Source organism: Schistocerca nitens, chromosome 7, assembly GCF_023898315.1.
Source record: "Schistocerca nitens isolate TAMUIC-IGC-003100 chromosome 7, iqSchNite1.1, whole genome shotgun sequence".
NCBI classification, from domain to species: Eukaryota; Metazoa; Arthropoda; class Insecta; order Orthoptera; family Acrididae; genus Schistocerca; species Schistocerca nitens.
In genome coordinates this window covers 498,570,070-498,591,864 of record NC_064620.1, presented here as the reverse complement: position 1 = coordinate 498,591,864, position 21,795 = coordinate 498,570,070, and the positions used below count along the sequence as shown (strand labels likewise).

General features: G+C 42.7%; 1 protein-coding gene across 1 annotated transcript in view; it reads right to left on the bottom strand.

Moving 5' to 3' along the window:
- Positions 1-1,201: 1,201 nt before the first annotated feature.
- LOC126195705 (kiSS-1 receptor-like) overlaps positions 1,202-21,795 on the bottom strand; it is an 89,185-nt gene continuing 68,591 nt past the window's right edge. Inside the window, exon 2 of the mRNA XM_049934334.1 lies at positions 1,202-1,267. Within this exon, the coding sequence (XP_049790291.1) occupies positions 1,202-1,267 (66 nt within the window). The remainder of the gene's footprint in view (positions 1,268-21,795) is intronic.

Here is a 21,795-nt window from a genome sequence, read left to right as displayed (position 1 = left end):
GAAACAGATAAAATGAAATACGAGAAACGTATTCAGGCGACAATTCGTAAGTTTAAATAAAGAAAATCAACAATGTAACACTGGAATTTGCTTAATTTTTCAGCTCTTCCAGGAGCTCCTCGACAGAATAAAAGTAGTGAGCCATGAGGAAACTCTTCAGTTTAGACTTAAAAGCGTTTGGGCTACTGCTAAGATTTTTGACTTCTTGTGGTAGCTTATTGAAAATGGATGCAGCAGAATAGTGCACTCCTTTCTGCACAAGAGTCAAGGAAGTGCATTCCACATGCAGACTTGATTTCTACCTGGTATTAACTGAGTGAAAGCTGCTAACTCTTGGGAATAAGCTAATATTGCTAACGAAAAACGACATTAAAGAAAATATATATTGTGAGGGCAGTGTCAGGATTCCCAGACTATTGAATAGGGGTCGACAAGAGGTTCTCGAACTTACACCACATATAGCTCGAATAGCCCGTTTTTGAGCCAAAAATACCCTTTCTGAATGAGAATAATTGCCCCAAAAAATAATACCATATGACATAAGCGTATGAAAATATAAGAGGTAGACTACATTTCGTGTTGAAATGTCACTTATTTCAGATACTGTTCTAATGGTAAATAAAGCAGCATTTAGTTTCTGAACAAGATCCCGAAGATGGGCTTTCCACAACAGCTTATTATCTATCCGAACGGCTACGAACTTGAACTGTTCCTACTCGCCGATGTCATGTAAAAATGTAAATACCGTATAGTTTGTCGAACGCTTTTTCCGTGTCCATAAATCATATGAACGTGTCTTGAGTTTTCTTCGGTCTTGCTTCCGTTGTCAACCGCAACATTCGAATTGCTTCTTTCATTTCTCTGACTTTTCTAAAGCCAATCTTATCGTCACCTAACAGATCGTAAGTTTTCTTTTCCAATCTACTGTATATTATCTCTTTGCCACCAACGTGGATGCACTCGTATGGTCTATTACGCAGATTGGGCGATAATTTTCTCACATGTCGGTCCTTATGAAATGTGCTACACAGCTATAGTTACTATAAACAGTTGATTCGTAATATAGGTATAATATTTCTGTTTGACAGTGGTCTCTCCATGCCACCACATTTTAGTAAGAGTCTCCGTCTTAACTTTTTGTCAGATGATAGATTACCACGGAGCGCCCGCCCTACGCGAAACTTTGACATACGATTAGCTATTACATTTTGTTTGAAATGGCATATCTCTTCATAATGACGGGGTATGTTCTTACTAAGTTGTATCCCTATAACACAAAAAAATATTCATGTCACAGGCTTATAGTAATAATTTAATGCATGTACATAAGCCGATAGGATGGCGTGAACTTCACTTTTTCACATTTATTTCTAAGGAGCTCTACACAAACCTTTCCGTGTTTTTATATTGTACTAAAATTGTTATTTGAAGCTGGTTTTAGTTCAATAACTGTTTTAAATAATTCAATATTATGTTTTTCAATCTTTTTTGTCATATTTAATTCTGTTAAACATGGTCTCCCACCTTACCGTAATATGCTACCCTTTAGGCTAGCGCATGCTGAAAGTTTTATTGGCTCTTATGAAAATGTTTTGAGCATTTCCTTATTCCATAAATTGTACAGTTCATACAAACCTGATGTGCAGTAGCGACACCTGGCGCTTTACTGGAGGCTTGTCAATCGTCGCTGTACCTCAGACTGTTACGATGTTTAGTATAGAGTCTACATGGCTGTTCGAATAGTTTGTATATGGTATTTACATTTTTACATAACATCGGCGAAGCTTTTTTGGTTTCCTCTCTGACAGTAGCAATTTACTGTGTTGGTTCGATGTAATTGAAAAATTGTACGTACTCTGGTGTGTGAATCTGTCATTTACGCATAAATCGATTTCTGATTGCCTTACTTTGTAAGTTTGGTGCACATTGTACAGCAAGATGCCTGTCTGTTATTATTTTGTAAGTCTTCAAGATGTCCATCATGGACAGAAATTAATTATCTTAAGTAAAATACTGTGGTCCGTAATTACAACAACTATATACGCATAAAAAGTAATGATTAACAGTAGCTGGTTGCAGTTTCAATTTTTGTAACCATCAACAAGTATCTTTACACAATTACGACCTTATCATAAAGATTTTCGACAAAACTGGATCATTTACTTTAATAATAATTGCACAGCCCTGTTTTATTGATAATACACAATTTGTTCAAAATGGTTCAAATGGCTCTGAGCACTATGGGACTTTACATCTGTGGTCATCAGTCCCCTAGAACTTAAAACTACTTAAACCTAACTAACCTAAGGACATCACACACATCCATGCCCGAGGCAGGATTCGAACCTGCGACCGTACACAATTTGTGTGTTGATTCACTACAATATCTGCTTTTAATATATTTACACTCATAATGTATGGTTCAAATGGCTCTGAGCACTATGGGACTCAACATCTTAGGTCATAAGTCCCCTAGAACTTAGAACTACTTAAACCTAACTAACCTAAGGACATCACACACACCCATGCCCAAGGCAGGATTCGAACCTGCGACCGTAGCAGTCCCGCGGTTCCGGACTGCAGCGCCAGAACCACTAGACCACCGCGGCCGGCACTCATAATGTACTTCACAACTATGCTTGTATAGAAACCAAATCAAATACTCAAGGAAGTTTATAACTATTCAGTATACAAAAAAGATTACATTCAGCATAAAGAATACAAATGCTATGGATTTCCGTGTGAACATGTTAAGTGATATTTTTAAAACAAATGTGGATGATACCTAAGTGAACTGCGTAACTAATATAAAACCAGTATAAATGAATACTGATTATTAGTAAAGTGGTGCGAACACTCATACTTGTAAACACAATGTCATCGTCATGTTATGTGCTTAGAATGCCATCACCAGTCAGTTACAGCCAGTGTCTTTGTTACGTACTATCTGAACCTACACTCAGTTATTATCTACGAAAATCTTCCCTGAAGAAAAAAATACACGAAATATGAAGATAGTTTTCAAACTACAGACCAGGGACATATGAATAACTGTCTAAAACAGTAATCGGGCTCATTGTAAATAATTATTAAACGGTTTGGTGATTTTTAACTATACTACGTGAGTACATCAAAAATAATCATGAAAATTAATGCACGAACAGCTCTGTCCATGGCCGTGGAACAATATTTACCAAGAGGAAATAAAAGTAACAGTGAAAGCATTTCTACCAACGAGTGAAACTGTATAATAAATTTTCTAAGGGGATTAAAGAATTACTAAAGCAAACGTATTGAAAACGGCAGTTACAAAGTAACTTTGAAGTAATACGTTGTAAACAATCAAAGATTACGTAGATTCCACAGAGAGGGGGTTTGGTACAAACGTAACACTACAAAATAGTAAAAACTAATGTCTGTCATTTCACAACACATTTTGCCTCTGTACTGTCCTCATTTCTTTCTGGGAAGCATCGTACCAAAGCTCTGCCATGGATAATGCTAACATCTTATCCTTTTTGTGAGCTCAACATCTGACTTATTATGAAGGGATGTTTAAATGAAGAGTTGCATACACAAAATGGAAACGAAGTACCGTCGTCATGAACCTGATGTCAGCTGATGGTGTGTGTGTGTGTGTGTGTGTGTGTGTGTGTGTGTGTGTGTGTGTGTGTGTGCGTGTAGCTACATTGTGAAACAACATATGGCCAGTGGGTGTAGCGTGCAGTGATCGGTATTGTGAGATAAATGAATAGTGTACTCTAACTTTGTGCACCATTAAATAATCTCTTTGCAAGATTGCATATAGTATTGTACACGAGTGATAAATCGAAAGATGTTGCACTGCTTTAAACTGTCTGGCCCTGTATTCCAGAGGGTCGAGTCCTAGCCTCCAGCCAAACAAGCTGAGTTATGTTTTCCAGGTTTGCTTTGAAATTTTTCATGTAAATGCTGGGATGGTTACTACTCTACGCTCAAGGCCAATACTTGTGAAACTAGACCTGTAAGTAGACAGACTGTTGGTTTTTTTTCCTTTCAACTGTAATGCCAATATAAATGTAAAATTCATTCCCAGATGAATACAACCACTAGTTCCCACGTTGGCACTTCGAACCATTGCAAATCTTGGGAAGAGACAAATCTATAAGTTAATATAATTTGGGTATTTTCATTCAGTAATGTCGTATGGAATAATATTCTGGGGTAATTCATTTTCAGGAAAGAAATTTTTCATTGCTCAAAAATGTTCTCTATGAATAACACGTGGTGATCACCCACAAGATCTTGTAGACATCTGTTTAGCAAGTTAGCCACCTTGATTACTGCTTCACGGTATACTTACACTCTCACGAATTTTGCGGTAAATAATCCACTGCAGTTCAGAATAAACAGTAATGTACATGATTAAAATATCAGAAAAAAGACACACATTATCCCAAATTAAGGTTGTCTTTAGCACAAAAAGGGGTGCACAAAGCTGCAACAAAATTGTTGATGTTGTACCCCCTGATAAAAAATATCTGACAGACAAAAGTTAATCTGAAATCTTTCCTTTGAAACTGCTTCTATTCCGCAGAATAATCTCTGTATAATTTGTGTAAGAAGTGGTGGACAGGAATTGCTAAGTTACATCTATATTAAAAAAGATAGCAAATGGCCAGAATGTAGCCATATTTGCACATGAATGAAAAATAGCTCTTCCTACGTTATTACGATTAATCTTGCAAATGGTTTGTGGAGCATAAAACTACCTAACTAATATCTTCTACTATGTGTGGTGAATATTCACTACATGAACAAGTGAAAGGTCGCAGCGATTACGACAGTCAAAACGTTTGCAATAGATATCATTCAGATCCGTGCTAGGCATTCCAAGAACATTTCAATTATCTAGTTTGTGATGCCTACTGCTTTCGAAGCGCAATACCCCTGTGCAGAAACTAGGGTATTGCGAAAACTACAGAGAGTCTCCCGTGATATGCGGATGCAGTAAAGGAACAGCAAGGAGCAGAAAGGTGTAACACTTCGTTCATTATCTCACAAGTGACACCTCAACTGCTTCAGATGATTCGACAACGCATCTTACTACAGGCGGCAGAAAAGAATACCAAATGACTAGAAACATGACTGGCATACATTATGCGTTACCCAAATAGAGTCAATCAGCGCATTGAAAAATCTTAGTGGATCCGATTTGCTTTTGATTTGCTGCGATCCGTTTATGAGAATCAGATACAACCTGAATGAACATAGCAACTAGTCTACACTAGTATTGTTATAAAAGAAGGTGAATAGTGCTCGCAACATATATTTATTTTCCTTACAGAGGAACAATTTGTTTCTTGAAGAAAAACGTTGCTATGTAAAATTTTGCACTGAGAAGAGTAGTAAATTTGCACTGGTCCCGTGATTACGTACCAGAGTTTCTCATCAATATTTATCCTGACTAAAGGTCATCACATTTGTATTTGATAGTTTTAATTTGTTTCTCTGTTGGCGATTTACTACTTTACGTGCCAGAGGACAGAATATTAAAGGAGATAGACGTTTTAAATTCGTATTCTAGACACCCGGGAATCGATTTTGCGTTATCCTTCATCTCCGAGCGTATCGGAGGAGAAGGAGTTTTTGCATCAGGAACGCTACGAGTCATTAATCTTCACGGTTCAAAGTAGCGTAAAGCAGGTAGGTAACGCTATCAAACAGTCTCGCGTTACTAACGATGATCGTCGCGTTTGCGAGTCACAACTCAATGATGAACGACTAGTAGCTGATTGTGTTCTTATACCGACTTAAGTTCCCCGTCTGGCTATTTACTGAAACTATGCCATTGTCCATTTCTTGGTCCTATAACAACGACAATACCTACGACGGTTAAACACTGCATACTAGTTAAAGAGACTCAACCCGTATCTGGATTAGCGGGGTTTATGCAGATTTCGCTGTTCCATGGTTTCCTTGAATATCTGTAGCTATTGACGGTACTGTTACTTAAAAAGCCATAAAAACTCCAGAAGGCCCTCCCCAACCCAGTCTCCGACCTTGTCCATTCCGAGCTTGTACTATGTCTCTAACGATGTAGTAGACTGCACGTTTAACGCCTCCCTGTAACCATGACAAAGGTTTACTTTCGTACTCTGGATCTTCGATAAAATGAGTGGGGCACCAGGCGACGAATATAAAGCAAAATCAAGTTTCCTCCAGGGGTGCTAATTCCCGGAGGTCTGTTAAGAGAACCTCTGTCAAGGCAATTCTCCTCCATCTAGATTTCACAAACTGTAGCGAGGTGAGAAAGGTGGTTGCTCGTGAAATCCTGCTGCTGGGACTGGAATTTTGCCAAAGCGGTGTAATGTGAGTCACCAGTCCACTGCAGTCAGCTAAATTTCCTCATATTGTGGCCCAACCCTGCAATGACTTTGACTGAAGCGGTGGACCCAGATACCACAAAACTGGTCACAGCCGCTACAGATACGAAGGTCACTCCAAAAGAAATGCACACTATTTTTGTAAAAATACAGTTTTCATTCTGCATGTGTGAAAGTTCTACAGTGTGTAGATACATCCTTTTTGCTTGTTTTCAAACTTAGTTCAAACTGTTCCCGTGAACGGCGCCTTCACAGTATGTCTTCAAAATGCCTGCTATACTTGACGTTCGTCAGAAGCAACGTGCTGTCATAGAATTCCTGTGCTGTGAAAACGAGACAGTGGGAAACATACACAAAAGGTTGAAAAAGGTGTATATAGACGCTGCTGTCGATCGCGGTACAGTTAGTCGGTGGGCAAGCAGGTTACGTGATGAAAGCGGGCACGGCAATATTGAGGATTGTCCTCGCAGCGACAGGCCTCGTACTGCACACACTCCAGACAATGTGCAGAGAGTTAAAGAATTGGTGACTACTGACAGACGCATCACACTGAACGAATTGTCACGCTACGTTGGGATAGGGGAAGGAAGTGTTTGCAGAATACGAAAAGTGTTGGCGTTAAGAAAGGTTTGTGCCAGGTTGGTTCCCAGGATGTTGACAGTGGCTCACAAAGAAACAAGAAAAACGGTATGCAGCGAACTTTTGGAACAGTAGGAGAATGGTAGAGATCAATTTCTTGGAAAAATTGTGACAGGTGATGAAACATGGCTGCATCATTTTTCACCAGAGACGAAGAGGCTATCAATGGAGTGGCATCATGCAAATTCACCCAACAAAAAAAAAATTCAAAACCACACCTTCTACTGGAAAAGTTATGGCTACAGTGTTTCTCGATTCCGAAGGACCCTTGCTTGTGGACATCATGACAAGTGGAACCACCATAAATTCTGATGCATATGTGACGACACTGAAGAAACTTGAAGCTCGACTAAGTCGTGTTCGACCACATCGGAAAAATCAGGATGTTTTGCTGTTGCACGACAATACACGGCCACATGTCAGTCAAAAAACTATGGAAGCGATCACAAAACTCGGATGGACAACACTGAAACGCCCGCCTTACAGTCCTGACCTGGCTCCATGTGACTATCATCTCTTTGGGAAACTGAAAGACTCTCTTAGTGGAACAAAGTTTGTAGATGATGACTCCCTTGTGCACGCTGCCAAACAGTGGCTCCTACAGGTTATTCCAGAATTTTACCGTGCGAGTATACAGGCGCTGGTTCCAAGATGTCGTAAGGCAGTTGAGAGGGATGGAAATTATGTGGAGAAATGAAAACATTGTTCCTACAGGACGTATCTACACACTGTAGCCGGCCGAGGTGGCCGTGCGGTTCTAGGCGCTACAGTCTGGAACCGCGTGACCGCTACGATCGCAGGTTCGAATCCTGCATTGGGCTTGGATGTGTGTGATGTCCTTAGGTTAGTTAGGTTTAAGTAGTTCTAGGGGACTGATGACCTTAGTAGTTAAGTCCCATAATTCTCAGAGCCATACACACTGTAAAACTTTCAAACATGTAGAATAAAAGATGGATTTAAAAAAATATAGTATGCGTTTCTTTTGGAGTGACCCTTGTACCAGCTGCTCAGACCATAGCAGGGCCTTGTCTTCGATTATTGCCGATGCCGAGACATACTTCACGCCAGCAATTGGTCCCTTGTGGTCCCATGAGCTACGTCTACATCTGGCTACAAAAGACGCCAGGTGGTGGTCTACGAGCCACTGCTAAACCTGATCACCACAGGCTCAAGGCAATGGCGCCAGAGGGGGACCACCTCCAGGAGTGGCTTTGTCTGGTCTCTGAGCGTCTCCAGGCCGTCGTGGGTGGGTTCAGCGCCTGCACAACTGCCCGCCACGCACTCGACTACCGCTGAAGCGGCCGACTGTCCAGCTCACGCGCCTGCGGGACAACTCACTTCTGCAAGGCCACCAGCCTCTTCCACTTCGCTGAGGCAGCTCCCCTGCCCGATGTTAACGCTATCAACTGCTGCTTTTCTGCGCCTCTGGGTCGCCACCATTAACCTGCGTACGAGCGTCTTACCGAACTGCATGTTACTGCTTATTGAGCTCTTCTGAGTCCACGACCGCCGGGAACAGGGTAATATGCTACCCATCGAGCTGAGAGACGAACATCCTGGCAATAATAGCGTCCGCACCCCTCGACCCTATTATACTTGGTGTCAGAAGAATGTAAGTGACAACGAGCGACATCATAGGGCAGCATACGATTTTGTTGACAATGCCCAGTCGTTTCGATTGAACGATTGGCTGGAAGGTGCGAGTGGTGAAAATAGACTCAATCAGCGATTTGAGTGACTTCAGGGGGAATGCTAACGAAATTTATGAGGGCAGTGCCTGTTAAAGTGTCGGCAGTGTAAACTGCTGAGGCACAGTGCCCCATGAGCCCAGTCTTCAGAACCTATATGTTTTAAAAGTGGAAGGGCCAGAGAGTGTATTTTTTCTATTCTTGTAGACACAGGCTTTGCAGTGAGCAAGCCGTGGGAAGATGGGGATAGAACTCTGGAGGCAGTTCAGGCGTTGCTAGAGCACAGGGAACAAATGTGGGCAGATAACACAGACATACAGAAGCATGTAGATGCATGAAGGTAGGTTAGGTCCCCGTCCAGTATGTCAGCGCCCATCCTCGATGCCACTACCGATATCCTAGTTTGTTCTTTTTCAGGTAAAGGAAGGTCAGCGGCTAAGTTAAGGTTGCTTGGATATTACTTGGAGATTTGAAATACTGTATCCCAAAAGCAGGGTACGCCCATCAAGAGTTTCACGGGCAGGCTAAGGAAGTTAGAAGTCAATGCATATGAGCTATGGGCAGTAATGTTACTAGTGAGGTTCTTCTGCAAGAAACGGAAGAGTGTTAGCAGCATTGTTGTGGGAGTTGTCACCCAGTATATCGAGAAAATTTCCTAACGACTTAGCTGGAACCATTGGAATGCAGCCACTGGAGGAGATAGACGGAGTGATCCAAGTCTGCGGTAAGAGGGGGATCTTTCCGTTGACGTCAAGTGTTACCGATGTGGGTGACCAGGGCACATTTTAATCTTAGTCCTCTATTGTACAACTTATGCCTATGAACGGCAAAAAACCACCTGCCCTCCAGAATTTTCAGTCCATCACATCATCTGGGATCGCGCCTAGCATTTGAGCAGTTATGAGTGTACCAGTCAACGTAAACCGTGTGACAAGTGAGCAAACAAACAGAGAGTATGGAAACCGTAAATAAGACTAACTCGAAGTAAATACACTACTGGCCATTAAAATTGCTACACCACGAAGATGACGTGCTGCAGAAGCAAAATTTAACCGACAGGAATAAGATGCTGCGATATGCAGATGATTAGCTTTTCAGAGCATTCAAACTAGATTGGCGCCGGTGGCGTCACCTACAATGTGTAAGTAGGCTGTTTATGTTTTCTTATTGGCAACGTTACGTAGCGCTCTGTATGAAAATCACTGGCTGTGCTGTGTGCAGTCTGTGGCTAGTTTGCATTGTTGTCTGCCATTGTAGTGTTGGGCAGCTGGATGTGAACAGCGAGTAGCGTTGCGCAGTTGGAGGTGAGCCGCCAGCAGTGGTAGATGTGGGGAGAGAGATGGCGGAGTTTTGAAATTTGTAATACTGGATATCATGAACTGCTATGTATATTATGATTTTTCAACACTATTAAAGTAAATACATTGTTTGTTCTCTATCAAAATCTTTCATTTGCTAACTATACCTATCAGTAGTTAGTGCCTTCCGTAGTTTGAATCTTTTATTTAGCTGGCAGTAGTGGCGCTCGCTGTATTGCAGTAGTTCGAGTAACCAAGATTTTTGTGAGGTAAGCGATTTGTGAAACGCATAGGTTAATGTTAGTCAGGGCCATTTTTTTGTAGGGATTTTTGAAAGTCAGATTGCGTTGCGCTAAAAACATTGTGTGTCAGTTTAAGCACAGTCATGTATAATTGTTCTAAGGGGACGTTTCATATGTCGACCCTTAGCCGAGGATACCTCACTGGAATCTACTGATTTTTTCTTGTAGCTTGTGTAATTAGTGTAGCTTTTGTTTATTGCTAGCGCGTAATTATAGAGAGAATTTCCTTTGTAGTTGCAGTCTTTCATTCTTGTACAGTAAAACAGTTGTGGCATGCATGTAGATTTGCACCAAGTATTTCGCAGCTGCGCTTGCAATTAACGAGATATTATTTTCAATGCCATGTTAATGTGTTCTCTTATTTTTTCTCTTCAAATTGTGTTTTTCTGTGTTGTCGTGTGAAATATTGTGACAATAATGGCATGTGAAAAACGTAATACTAGGCTCCAAAGTAAACTGAGAAATGACAGTGAATACGAAAGCAGTGTGTTAGCGCCACCGTGTGATGAATTAACTAATGTTCAACATTGTAATTTGTTAATTGTGCATAGAGAAATGGAGCGGGCGGCAAACAGTGGCGTAGGCAGTGAAACAATTAGTGAACAGGGAAGCATTATCGATCGATCGGTCGGCAATAGCTCGCCTCAGGAATCCGAAATGACAGGACACAATTTTGCAAATACTGTAGATTCAGGTTTTGCGTCCTCACCGTTTTCCCAAATAAGTCAAGACACATTTTCTGCTTGTCAAAATGTGAATGTTGCCGGTGCAAATGCACTGCCGAAAAGCGTAGAGGAACAGATTCCAGACACTAATGCATTGTTATTACAGCTAATGCAACAAATGGAACAAAATCAGATACAAACACAGCAAAAGCTTCAAAAGTTAGACACAATGGAACAAAATCTTCAAAAGTTAGACACAATGGAACAACACCAGAGACAAACACAGCAACAGTTAGACGCAATGGAACAAAATCTTCACACCACGCTTGAACAAACACGTGAAGATTTAACTACTGAGTTACATAAAATCGAATCGAAATGTCAAAAAGTCTGTAACGACGTAAAAACACAAATTTGTGAGCATTTTCAACCTATTTTTTCGCGGCATGAAAATGCATTTCAGAATCACGAAGCAGCCATAAAAGAACTGCAAATTATTGTTCATGGAAGTCATGAGACCTTGCAAGCTAAAATTTACTCGGTTGCATCTACCGATTCGGTTACGCAACTTGCAAAAACTCAGGAAAACTTAAAGGACACAGTAGAAAGACACATGGAGGAAATTAGTTCATTATCAGAGAAAGTTGTTGAACTTTCGGATCAGCTAAATAATTTATCTACGAAGGTAGATGATAATCTGAATGACACAAAACCGGTAGTCTTTAATGACACAGAAGAGTGCGAACAAGTTAGGAAATTCAAACAAAATCAGAATCAAATTAATACGCAACACCAAAGAGAAATCCGGGAAGTACAAGATCAGCTGACACAGGTACTACAAGAATTACGTATTTCAGAGGCCACTCGCGCTCCAATACGGGAAGAGGGACATAGAAATACGGAACACCCACAAAATAATAACTCAGGGCACTTCGGAAATAATGAAAGAAATTGGCAAGGTACACCGAATTTTGAGATGGAACCGCCGAAACAACGTAACAATTACCGACATGCGACTCGCCGATATGATGATTTTGACTATAAGCTGTTCATTACTACACGTAAATTCAAAACATTTAAGAATTCTGGCAACGACATTCATCCACAAGCATGGCTCCATCAATTCTCTCATTGTTTTCCTCCCAACTGGTCATTAGAGCACAGATTAGAATTTATGTGTGGCTACTTAGAGAATGAACCAGCTGTAAGAATGCGATCGGTCATTCACGATTGCCACAGTGAAGGAGAATTTTATCATGCCTTCCTCTCAGCATATTGGTCTCAAGCTACACAAGACCGAGTAAAACATAGCATCATAATAATGAAACATTTCGAACAATCTGAATTTTCCAGTCTTGTGAAATATTTTGAAGACATGTTGCACAAGAATCAGTACCTGTCAAACCCATACAGCCCCTCAGAACTCATCCGCATTTGCTTAATCAAATTACCTGAACATTTACGACATATTATTTTGGCAGGACGTTGCAAAGACGACAATGAAGCTTTTCAGGGACTCTTACAAGAATTAGAAATTGACACTGATAATCGTGGAACGCGAAAACAGGAACACAACAATTACAGGTCACATCCTTCACAATTCCGTGACGACAGAAACAGTAACTGGACACGACAAGTCTATTCTTACAACGAAAATCGTGACCAAAACAGACGCCACCCATATGACAACCACTGGCAGAGTAATAACAGTTACAGAGAAAGATCGCATTTCCGTAGTAATGAATATGACAGAGATTACCATAGAAACAGACAATATGGGAACCAAAATAATTATTATCAATGGAGACAGAATAACTTTAGATGCAGTTACGATTCAGGGAGAAATTCTCCACCACATGACCGACAAGAAAAAAACTACAGGAACTACCGACATGACGTTTCAAACGTGCTGATGTGAGGAAAGTTTCCAACCGACTTCTCATACACAAACAGCAGTTGACAGGCGTTGCCTGGTGAAACGTTGTTGTGATGCCCCATTGTAAGGAGGTGAAATGCGTACCATCACGTTTCCGACTTTGATAAAGGTCGGATTGTAGCGTATCGCGATTGCGGCTTATTGCATCGCGACATTTCTGCTCTCGTTGGTCGAGATCCAATGACTGCTAGCAGAATATGGAATTGGTAGGTTCAGGAGGGTAATACGGAACGCCGTGCTGGATCCCAACGGCCTCGTATCACTAGCAGTCGAGATGACAGACATCTTACCCACATGTCTGTAACGGATCGTGCAGCCACGTCTCGATCCCTGAGTCAACAGATGGGGACGTTTGCAAGACAACAACCATCTGCACGAACAGTTCGACGACGTTTGCAGCAGCATGGACTATCAGCTAGGAGACCATGCCTCCGGTTACCCTTGACGCTGCATCACAGGAGCGCCTGCGATGGTGTACTCAACGACGAACCTGGGTGCACGAATGCCAAAACGTCATTTTTTCGGATGAATCCAGGTTCTGCTTACAGCATCATGATGGTCGCATCCGCGTTTAGCGACATCGCGGTGAACGCACATTGGAAGCGTGTATTCGTCATCGCCATACTGGCGTATCACCCGGAGTGATGGTATGGGGTGCCATTGGTTACACGTCTCGGTCACCTCTTGTTCGCATTGACGGCACTTTGAACAGTGGACGTTACATTTCAGATGTGTTACGACCCGTGGCTCTACCCTTCATTCGATCCCTGCGAAACTGTACATTTCAGCAGGATAATGCACGACCGCATGTTGCAGGGTCTGTACGGGCCTATCTGGATACAGAAAATTTTCGACGGCTGCCCTGGCCAGCACATTCTCCAGATTTCTCACCAATTGAAAACGTCTGGTCAATGGTGGCCGAGCAACTGGCTCGTCACAATATGTCCGTCACTTCTCTTGATGAACTGTGGTATCGTGTTGAAGCTGCATGGGCAGCTGTACATGTACACGCCATCCAAGCTATGTTTTACTCAATGCTCAGGCGTATCAAGGCCGTTATTACGGCCAGAGGTGGTTGTTCTGGGTACTGATTTCTCAGGATATATGCACCCAAAGTGCGTGAAAATGTAATCACATATCAGTTTTAGTATAATATATTTGTCCAATGAATACCCGTTTATCATTTTCGTTTGTTCTTGGTGTAGTAATTTTAATGGCCAGTAGTGTATCACTACGTTACCTTAAGTAATTCACAGGTGTAGCAGAAACTTGGGGTTCGATATGTTTAATCTTCCTAAGAGTGTGACTGGAGGTCTTCCGCACGACATCGAGTCGCCACCTTCAACCTCTGCAACATTGTCTTACAGAATAAAGAATGTTATTGATTAAGCTCTTCTGACTCAACAGCTCAACAGTCCTTGGGCAGATGGTAATACGCAACTCAGAGACCTGCAAACGCCATCCTGACACAACCATCCTTGCATTAATGGTGTCCGCAAGCGCGTTCCCATTATACTGACAAGCAGGACGGAGGAACTTAAAAAGTATGGCTGTGAGGACTGATCGTATGTCGTGCCTGACTAGCTGAGTCGGTAAGAGCATTCATAACCAGCTATAGGCAAAGTTCTCTGTTTGGTTCGGCAAACAGTTTTAAACAAATTGCTCTAATTTCAAATACAATGAAAGTAAATGGCTTTCAGTTTAGTTGCTTCTACCGTTATTAACTTCCCTAACATGATAAAACGAGCTTCGCATTCCAACCACCACAGATAACCCCTTACAAGAAATAAACAGCTAATACCTGTAGCAGAAAGCTACTCTGAACCGAAATACCAAACTTTACGTCACAGTACAATAAATCAATATCTCTGCCCTACGTTAAAAGAACAAAGAAAAGGAAAACGACGGCAAGTGTAAAATAAGAATGGTGGCGCTACAGGCACATGACATGGTAGCAAAAGTATGAAGTGGAGCAGACACGGACAGGGGATTACCCTAACGAAGTATGGGCTGCAAATGGGGAAATCCAATGAGATAAGCGACTTTGACAAAGGACAGATTATTCTTACGGAGAATCTGAGAACGAGTATCTCAAAAACGGCGAAGTTGATCGAATGTTCACGTGCTACTGTGGTGAGCATCTACAGGAAGCGGTAGAAGCACAGTGAAACTACAACTGGATGAAATTACCACTAGGCGCTAAATGGTCGGACGTCCACGACTCTTCACAGAACGTGGCGTTCGGAGGCTTGTCTGCTCTGTAAAGTAGTATACGAGGTGCGACAATAAAGTAATGAGATTGATGCGAAAAAAAATGTTGCTTACCGTTTTAGTCAAATTTAGTGTTGTCTCCTTCAAAGTAGTTCCCTTCTGATTGCACACACTTTTTCCAGCTCTTCTGCCATTGATGGTAACATTTCTGGAACTCATCTTCTGTAACATCCACCAAGACCGTCGTCACAGCTTTTTGGAAATCTTGTGTTGTTTGAAAATGGTGTCCCTTGACCGCCGTTTTGACTCTTTGAAATAGAAAAAAGTCGCACGGTGCGATATCTGGTGAATAAGGTGGCTGTGGTAGCAATAAAATTTGTTTTGAGGTTAAAAATTGCTGTACTGACAGAGCAGTATGGAATGGCTCATTATCGTGATGCAGATCTTCAGTTATTATTAGACGATCCTTTTCTCAATTGATGTTCAGTTGTTCTCCAATCATTTTCATGGATAATCTTCGATCAGATCGTACGAGTTCCCGTACTCTGGCCAAGTTGACATCCGTCTGGGAGGTTGATGGTCTTCCACTGCGGTCTTCAACATTCGTTCTGCCTTCACTAAACATTTTATGACAACGAAAAACTTGAGCTCTTGACATAACCTCCTCTCCAAAAGCCTTCTGAAGCTTACCATAAGTTGTCGTTGCGTTTTCACCCAATTTAACGCAAAAAGAAATGGCATACCGTTGCGCAATATTATGAGGTTCCATTTCCACGACGAGAGATACAAACACGTGTTAACTTATTACAGCACAACTCACGACTGAGAAGTTGCATCGGTGTGCCGCTTGGACTAGAAGCAGCTTATAGACCAAGGTCAAAGATATTGTGCCTACGAAAGCATGCAGGGTTGCCACATCTTGCAAAGAAAATCAGACTCATTACTTTATTGTCGCACCTAGCAGATGGTGATTTGTGGCATCTCTGTCGTAGGAGCACAATGCTGGTGCACGCAAAAGTGTTTCGGAGCACACTGCCGGCCGCGGTGGCCGAGCGGCTCTAGCCGCTTCAGTCCGGAACTGCGCGACTGCTATGGTCGCAGGTTCGAATCCTGCCTGAGGCATGGAAGTGTGTGATGTCCTTAGGTTAGTTAGGTTTAAGTAGTTCTAAATTGTATGGCACTGATGACCTCAGATGTTAAGTCCCATAGTGCTCAGAGCCATTTGAACCACTTCGGAGCACACCGTTCATTGTACAGGTACATTGCTGATCATGGAACTCCGCAGCTGACCACCTATACGTGTTCATATGTTGACCCAAAGACATTGCCAATTACAACTGCAGTGCCCACGGGACCATCGGAGATCGACCATCGATCAATGTAAATGTGTCGGTTCTTCGAGTGAATAACATTTTGGCTGCGCTATATCAATGGTCGTCTCCACAAATGCCACCGTCTAGGTGAACGGCGGCTCGAAACGTGCAGCGCGCCAGGGACGGAGATTGATGGGAGACATTCTCCTGCGCTTCCGTGGGACCTGTGGTAGTAATCGAAGACACGCTGACAGCTGTGGACCAACTGCATCCCTTCATGCTTGATGTCTTCCCCGACGGAGATGTCCTCTTTCATCAGTATAATTTTCCGTGTCTCAGAGGCAGAACCGTGCTACAGTGGTGTGAGAAGCATTATAGCGAACACAGGTTGACGTCCCGGCGACCATATTCCCGTCATGTCAATACTATGGGTGCTGGCGTACGCCTTCGCCAGCACTCCGGTGGGCACTAGAAACATTGTATAGCAGACGCTGAACTAAGCGCTCCTATGACAAGAGAAGGCCAAGACACGCCCTCAGGCTACGCGCCGATAACGCCCCCGGGGCAGTGAGCATATACGCCACCCCCGCCGACAGAGACGTCTGTCTCAGTACCTCAGTACTTCGCATCGGAACTCAGTTCACACTACACCTCAATACGTCGCACTGTGCTCTAGTCTTCCACAGTGATAGTCGTCGCCTCGCACCTTATCTAGTTGTGAGGAATCGTTGGTCATTTTATGCAGTTGTGATATGGACACGGACAAGATTCAAGAAGTACACTGCTGGCCACCGTAAATGCAACACCAAGAAAGACAAGAGGTAGCACAACAAAATTTATGTTGTAGATAACATGTCGACCAAGTATCAAATGATTACGTTTACAGACGTCTGTGACATGTGGTTCCTGCCAGAATCAGTAGCCGGAGTAGCCGCCATTGTTGGAGATCACCGCTGCCACACGTCTCGGCATTGAGTCAAAGAGACGTTGGATGTGTTCCTGAGGTACAGCAGCCCAAGCAGCTTCCACACGTTGCCAAACATCATCTTGTGTGGCAGCTGGGGATGTAATCTGGGTCACTCGTTGAGCAACCATGGACCACATGTTTTCTATCGGCGAAAGATCCGGAGAGCGAGCCGGCCAGGGTAGCAATTCAATCTGGTTATTGACGAAGAACCTTTGGACAATGCGTGCCACGTGTGGTCGCGCATTATCCTGTTGAAATATGGCTGTGGCCGAGCCCTGAAGGTACGGAAGGACAACTGGCTCCAGCACCTCGGATATGTAGCGCCGGCTATTTAAAGTACCGGCAATGCGTACTAGAGGCGTGCGAGAGTAATATCCAATACCGCCCCATACCATAATACCCGGTGCAAGACCAGTGTGGCGGTGCATAATGCAGCTGTCCAGCATCCTCTCTCCACTGGGTCTCCACACTTAAATCCGACCATCGTGGTGCTGCAGACAGAAGCGTGCCTCGTCAGTAAAGACAACGTCATTCCATTCTGCCGTCCACATCCGTCTGTCATCACACCATTGGTGACGGAGACGTCTGTGCTTCTGCGTCAATGGTAGACGAAGCAATGGACGTCTTGCGGACAGACCACTCTGCTGTAAACGGCGTCGAATGGTACGCGCAGACACTGGATGATGCGTTACAGACGCAATGTGCTGTACTATGGTTCGGGATGTCACTGAGCGATCCGTCACTGCCATGCGCACAATTTACCTATCAGCACGTGCAGTGGTGCACCGAGGTGAATGCGATCGACCACGTCGGTCCGTCGTACCCTCTTGCATCCAACGGTCACATATCCGAATTACAGTTGTTTGGTTTCGTCCAACACGACTAGCGATTTCTCTGTATGATAATCCACAATCTCGGTAAGCCACTATCCTTCCTCTGTCGAACTCGGATACTTGATCAAAATATGTTCGCTGTTGTCTACGAGGCATAACTGATCGTCTTGTGAAACAACCACAAGGTAAACACACGTGCCGAACGTACACTCGTCGAAATCGCCAAGCCTTAAATGGCGCTATGAGGTGGCGCCACAGGCGCGCGTGATGTGCGTCTGCTCTGAAAGTCTAATCAGTTGCATATCTCATCGCTGCAAACTCATGGTGTAAATTTCACTTGATTCGGATGCTTCCTTCAGGGTGTTGCATTTACGGTGGCCAGCAGTGTAGTACACGTTATTTGATTGCTGTTAACCACAGAACTTCAGATTGGACTTAGGTGAAGTTAAGTACTCAACTGGTTCCTGTAATAAAGTACATTTTAACCACGTGCGCATTTTATGTTGTAGTGAGAGGAAATCGGCAACCCACATATCATACCACCCTCTTCTCATCCAGCCAGGAACCACAAAACATTACAAGACAGCAAAGCCACAACACTATGGAAGCCGCCTGGGTCGCTATGGGGCGTCTTCACCGCATACGCAAATCAGTCGCCCGTTATTCACGCGAATTACATGACCTGCGCGTAGACTTCTAATGCCACGCACTTCCACAGACCTATCAACAAACCGTCGGTTCCTCGATACGCAGAATCAGTGATGTATTTCTTTCCAAAGACGGGCAAACAAGCATGTGGTCATAATGTTACGGTTCATCAGTGTATACCATTAGTACGTAAGAGGGGTTCCTTTCCCATCGTTTTTCAATATCTTACTCCTCTTTTTTTATGAATGTCAATGTTGATGTTAGAACTAAGGCTACGCTAGCAGTATACGTCAGTGTACTGTCGTTGAATCTTATCGTCTTCTGAAAGCGCCGAATGATTTGTAACCATTTTACGTTTTACATTGTTCATTCGTCGTTAGTACCACTGATGTACACTTACATTCTCGAAACTTACGGTCATACTGTGAAATGCGGATTTTATGCATTTCATCATCTGTTTCTTCGTTTTTTCGTTGAATCGTTGCAGTACACGCCCTTCCGTTATTCATTTCTATCCGCCTGATCTTCAACAGTACTCTATAATGCCATATTTCAACTGTTTTAATCATTTAATTCTTGTCTTAAACGTTGTCCATGTTCACATTCAAACCGAGCGGTGCTCTAAAAACAGTTTTTCATTAACCTTTCTCTGCTCTCAAATTTTATATTATTGTGCGTTAGCAGCTATTTCGTTTTGTAGAAAGCCCATTCATCTCGTGTAATCCTTCTCACTGTAGCTTTCTTGCATCTTCTCTCTTTTTCTATTCTCCTTCCGAGGCAGCAAAATCCGTCCTTCATTTCATTCTGCTCCACATTATCAAAAGCCTTTTTCAAAATCCCATAATGCAGTGTATCTCACATTGTTTTCTAAATCTGCCATATATCATTAGTCACTGAACTAAAATATCTTCTGAGTGTCCCCTCTTCACATAAACCCAACTTGTTCATTCTGAATACACTTCCGATTTTGCCTTCCACTCTTCGCTAAAATATGTATGTGATACCAGACTGAGTGTGCAAAATCTTTGGCGTACAGCCACACTCCTCTTCCTCGGAAACTTTAAAATGTAATTCATTTCTAAATTAGTTGAAATTTACCTGTTTTTATAAATGTTATTCAAGAACTTGTATTACTGCTGCCCCATATTTAGTCTGTTGTGTTTTAAATATACCGCTGGTATTTCGTCATTTCTTGGATGTTTGTACCGTCACGTCCGCGTGAAAGGGTTCTAAATTCCTTGAAAACTGCATGTATGTAGCGGTTCTGATATTTAAGATAACAAGGACATGTTGCCTTCAATAGACTCGAACTTTTTATGTTCGAGTTGTGTTCAAACCAATCCCTGCGAAAGGTTAGAAGTTCAATGACAAATAAGCAGCTACACGTGTAACGAAAGTAACTGCCTCTGTTTTCGTGGCGTAATCCCACGTGACATACGCCAGGTCTGTAGACAATCCGCTGCTGAAGGGCCGCTACTTTTAGACAAAGGCAAGAAGAGGCGGCCAAAAATACAGGGGATGCCTAGTGCACGATTACTTGAAACTTCATAGGGAACAGTGCCGGCGTATACCCAACTATTTTTAGCTGGTAAGGCTTAGAAGTCAAGAAAACTAGTTCTTAAGTGCTCAGATGTAGTGGTTCTCTGCGCCTCACAAGCACTTCAGGATGAATGTGTGTCACAAGAAACAACTAATGCGAACCATCCAACAATTACGAGAGTAGGCCAGCACGCAGCAGAGAGTTAAACCAAAATTTTGTTATAAATAGTAATAAGTCCTCTTTCTACAGACGTACACAGTAATACAATATTATGTAACGTATACTATAGTTCTACTGAGAGTTTCGTAACTTCCACATGAGACAACTATCTTTGATTTTCAAAACAAACCCTTAGTTCTAAGTATTATACACAAATAAGACATTCCACCAAAGAGGAATACACTGATCGTATTGTAAGCAATATTTTTTTATTAATTATTACAGCTCCAGGTCAGACAAGCGGTATCATCATCCGTAGCAGTTCTTAGAAACTCGTCAGATCAGAAAGATAAAAAGGGGGATAGCGAAATAGTACGAAACTAAACTACTTGTCATTGTAGGAAATCCTACACTGGTCAGACATGTTAAGATCTATCTTAGATTCGTTTACAAAAAGCGAGGCCCCAATAACAGATTCTCAAATCCAAAACCTCCCCAGATATACACTATCTGATCAAAATCACCTGAACGCCTATTAGTGGAGATCAATTTGGGTATGTCCACCCTTCGCTTACATGTTGTCTTGACTTCTACTGCGCACACTTTCAATAAATTGTCTGAATATCTTGTCGAAGAATGGCAGCCCATTCTTCCTCAAGAGTCTTAATCAGAGGAGGTAGTGATGTTGGACTCTGGGATCTGGAGGGAAATCGACGTTCTAACTCGTGCCAAAGGTGTTCCATTAGGTTCAGACCGGGACTCCGTGCCGGCCAGTCCATTGTAGGAATGCTATTGTCCATAAACCATTGCCTCACAGATACTTCATTGTGTCAGGATGAAGTGCGGGGCTGATACAATCGTAGTTGTTCCTCTCCTGCAGGCAGTACACAACGTTGTAAAATGTATCCATGTCCTTCCGCATTAAAAAAAAATGGTTCAAATGGCTCTGAGCACTATGGGACTTAGCATCTGAGCTCATCAGTCCCCTAGACTTACAACTGCTTAAACCTAACTAACCTAAGGACATCACACACCCATGCCGGAGGCAGAATTCGAACCTGCGACTATAGCAGCAGCGCGGTTCCGGATTGAAGCGCCTAGAACCGCTCGGTCACAGCGGCCGGCTCCGCATTTAGTGTTTTCTTAAGTGCAGTAAGTCGATCACACGCTAACCACGAAAAATACCCACATACCGCAAACACTACGTCCTCCTTTTGGCACTACACATGAC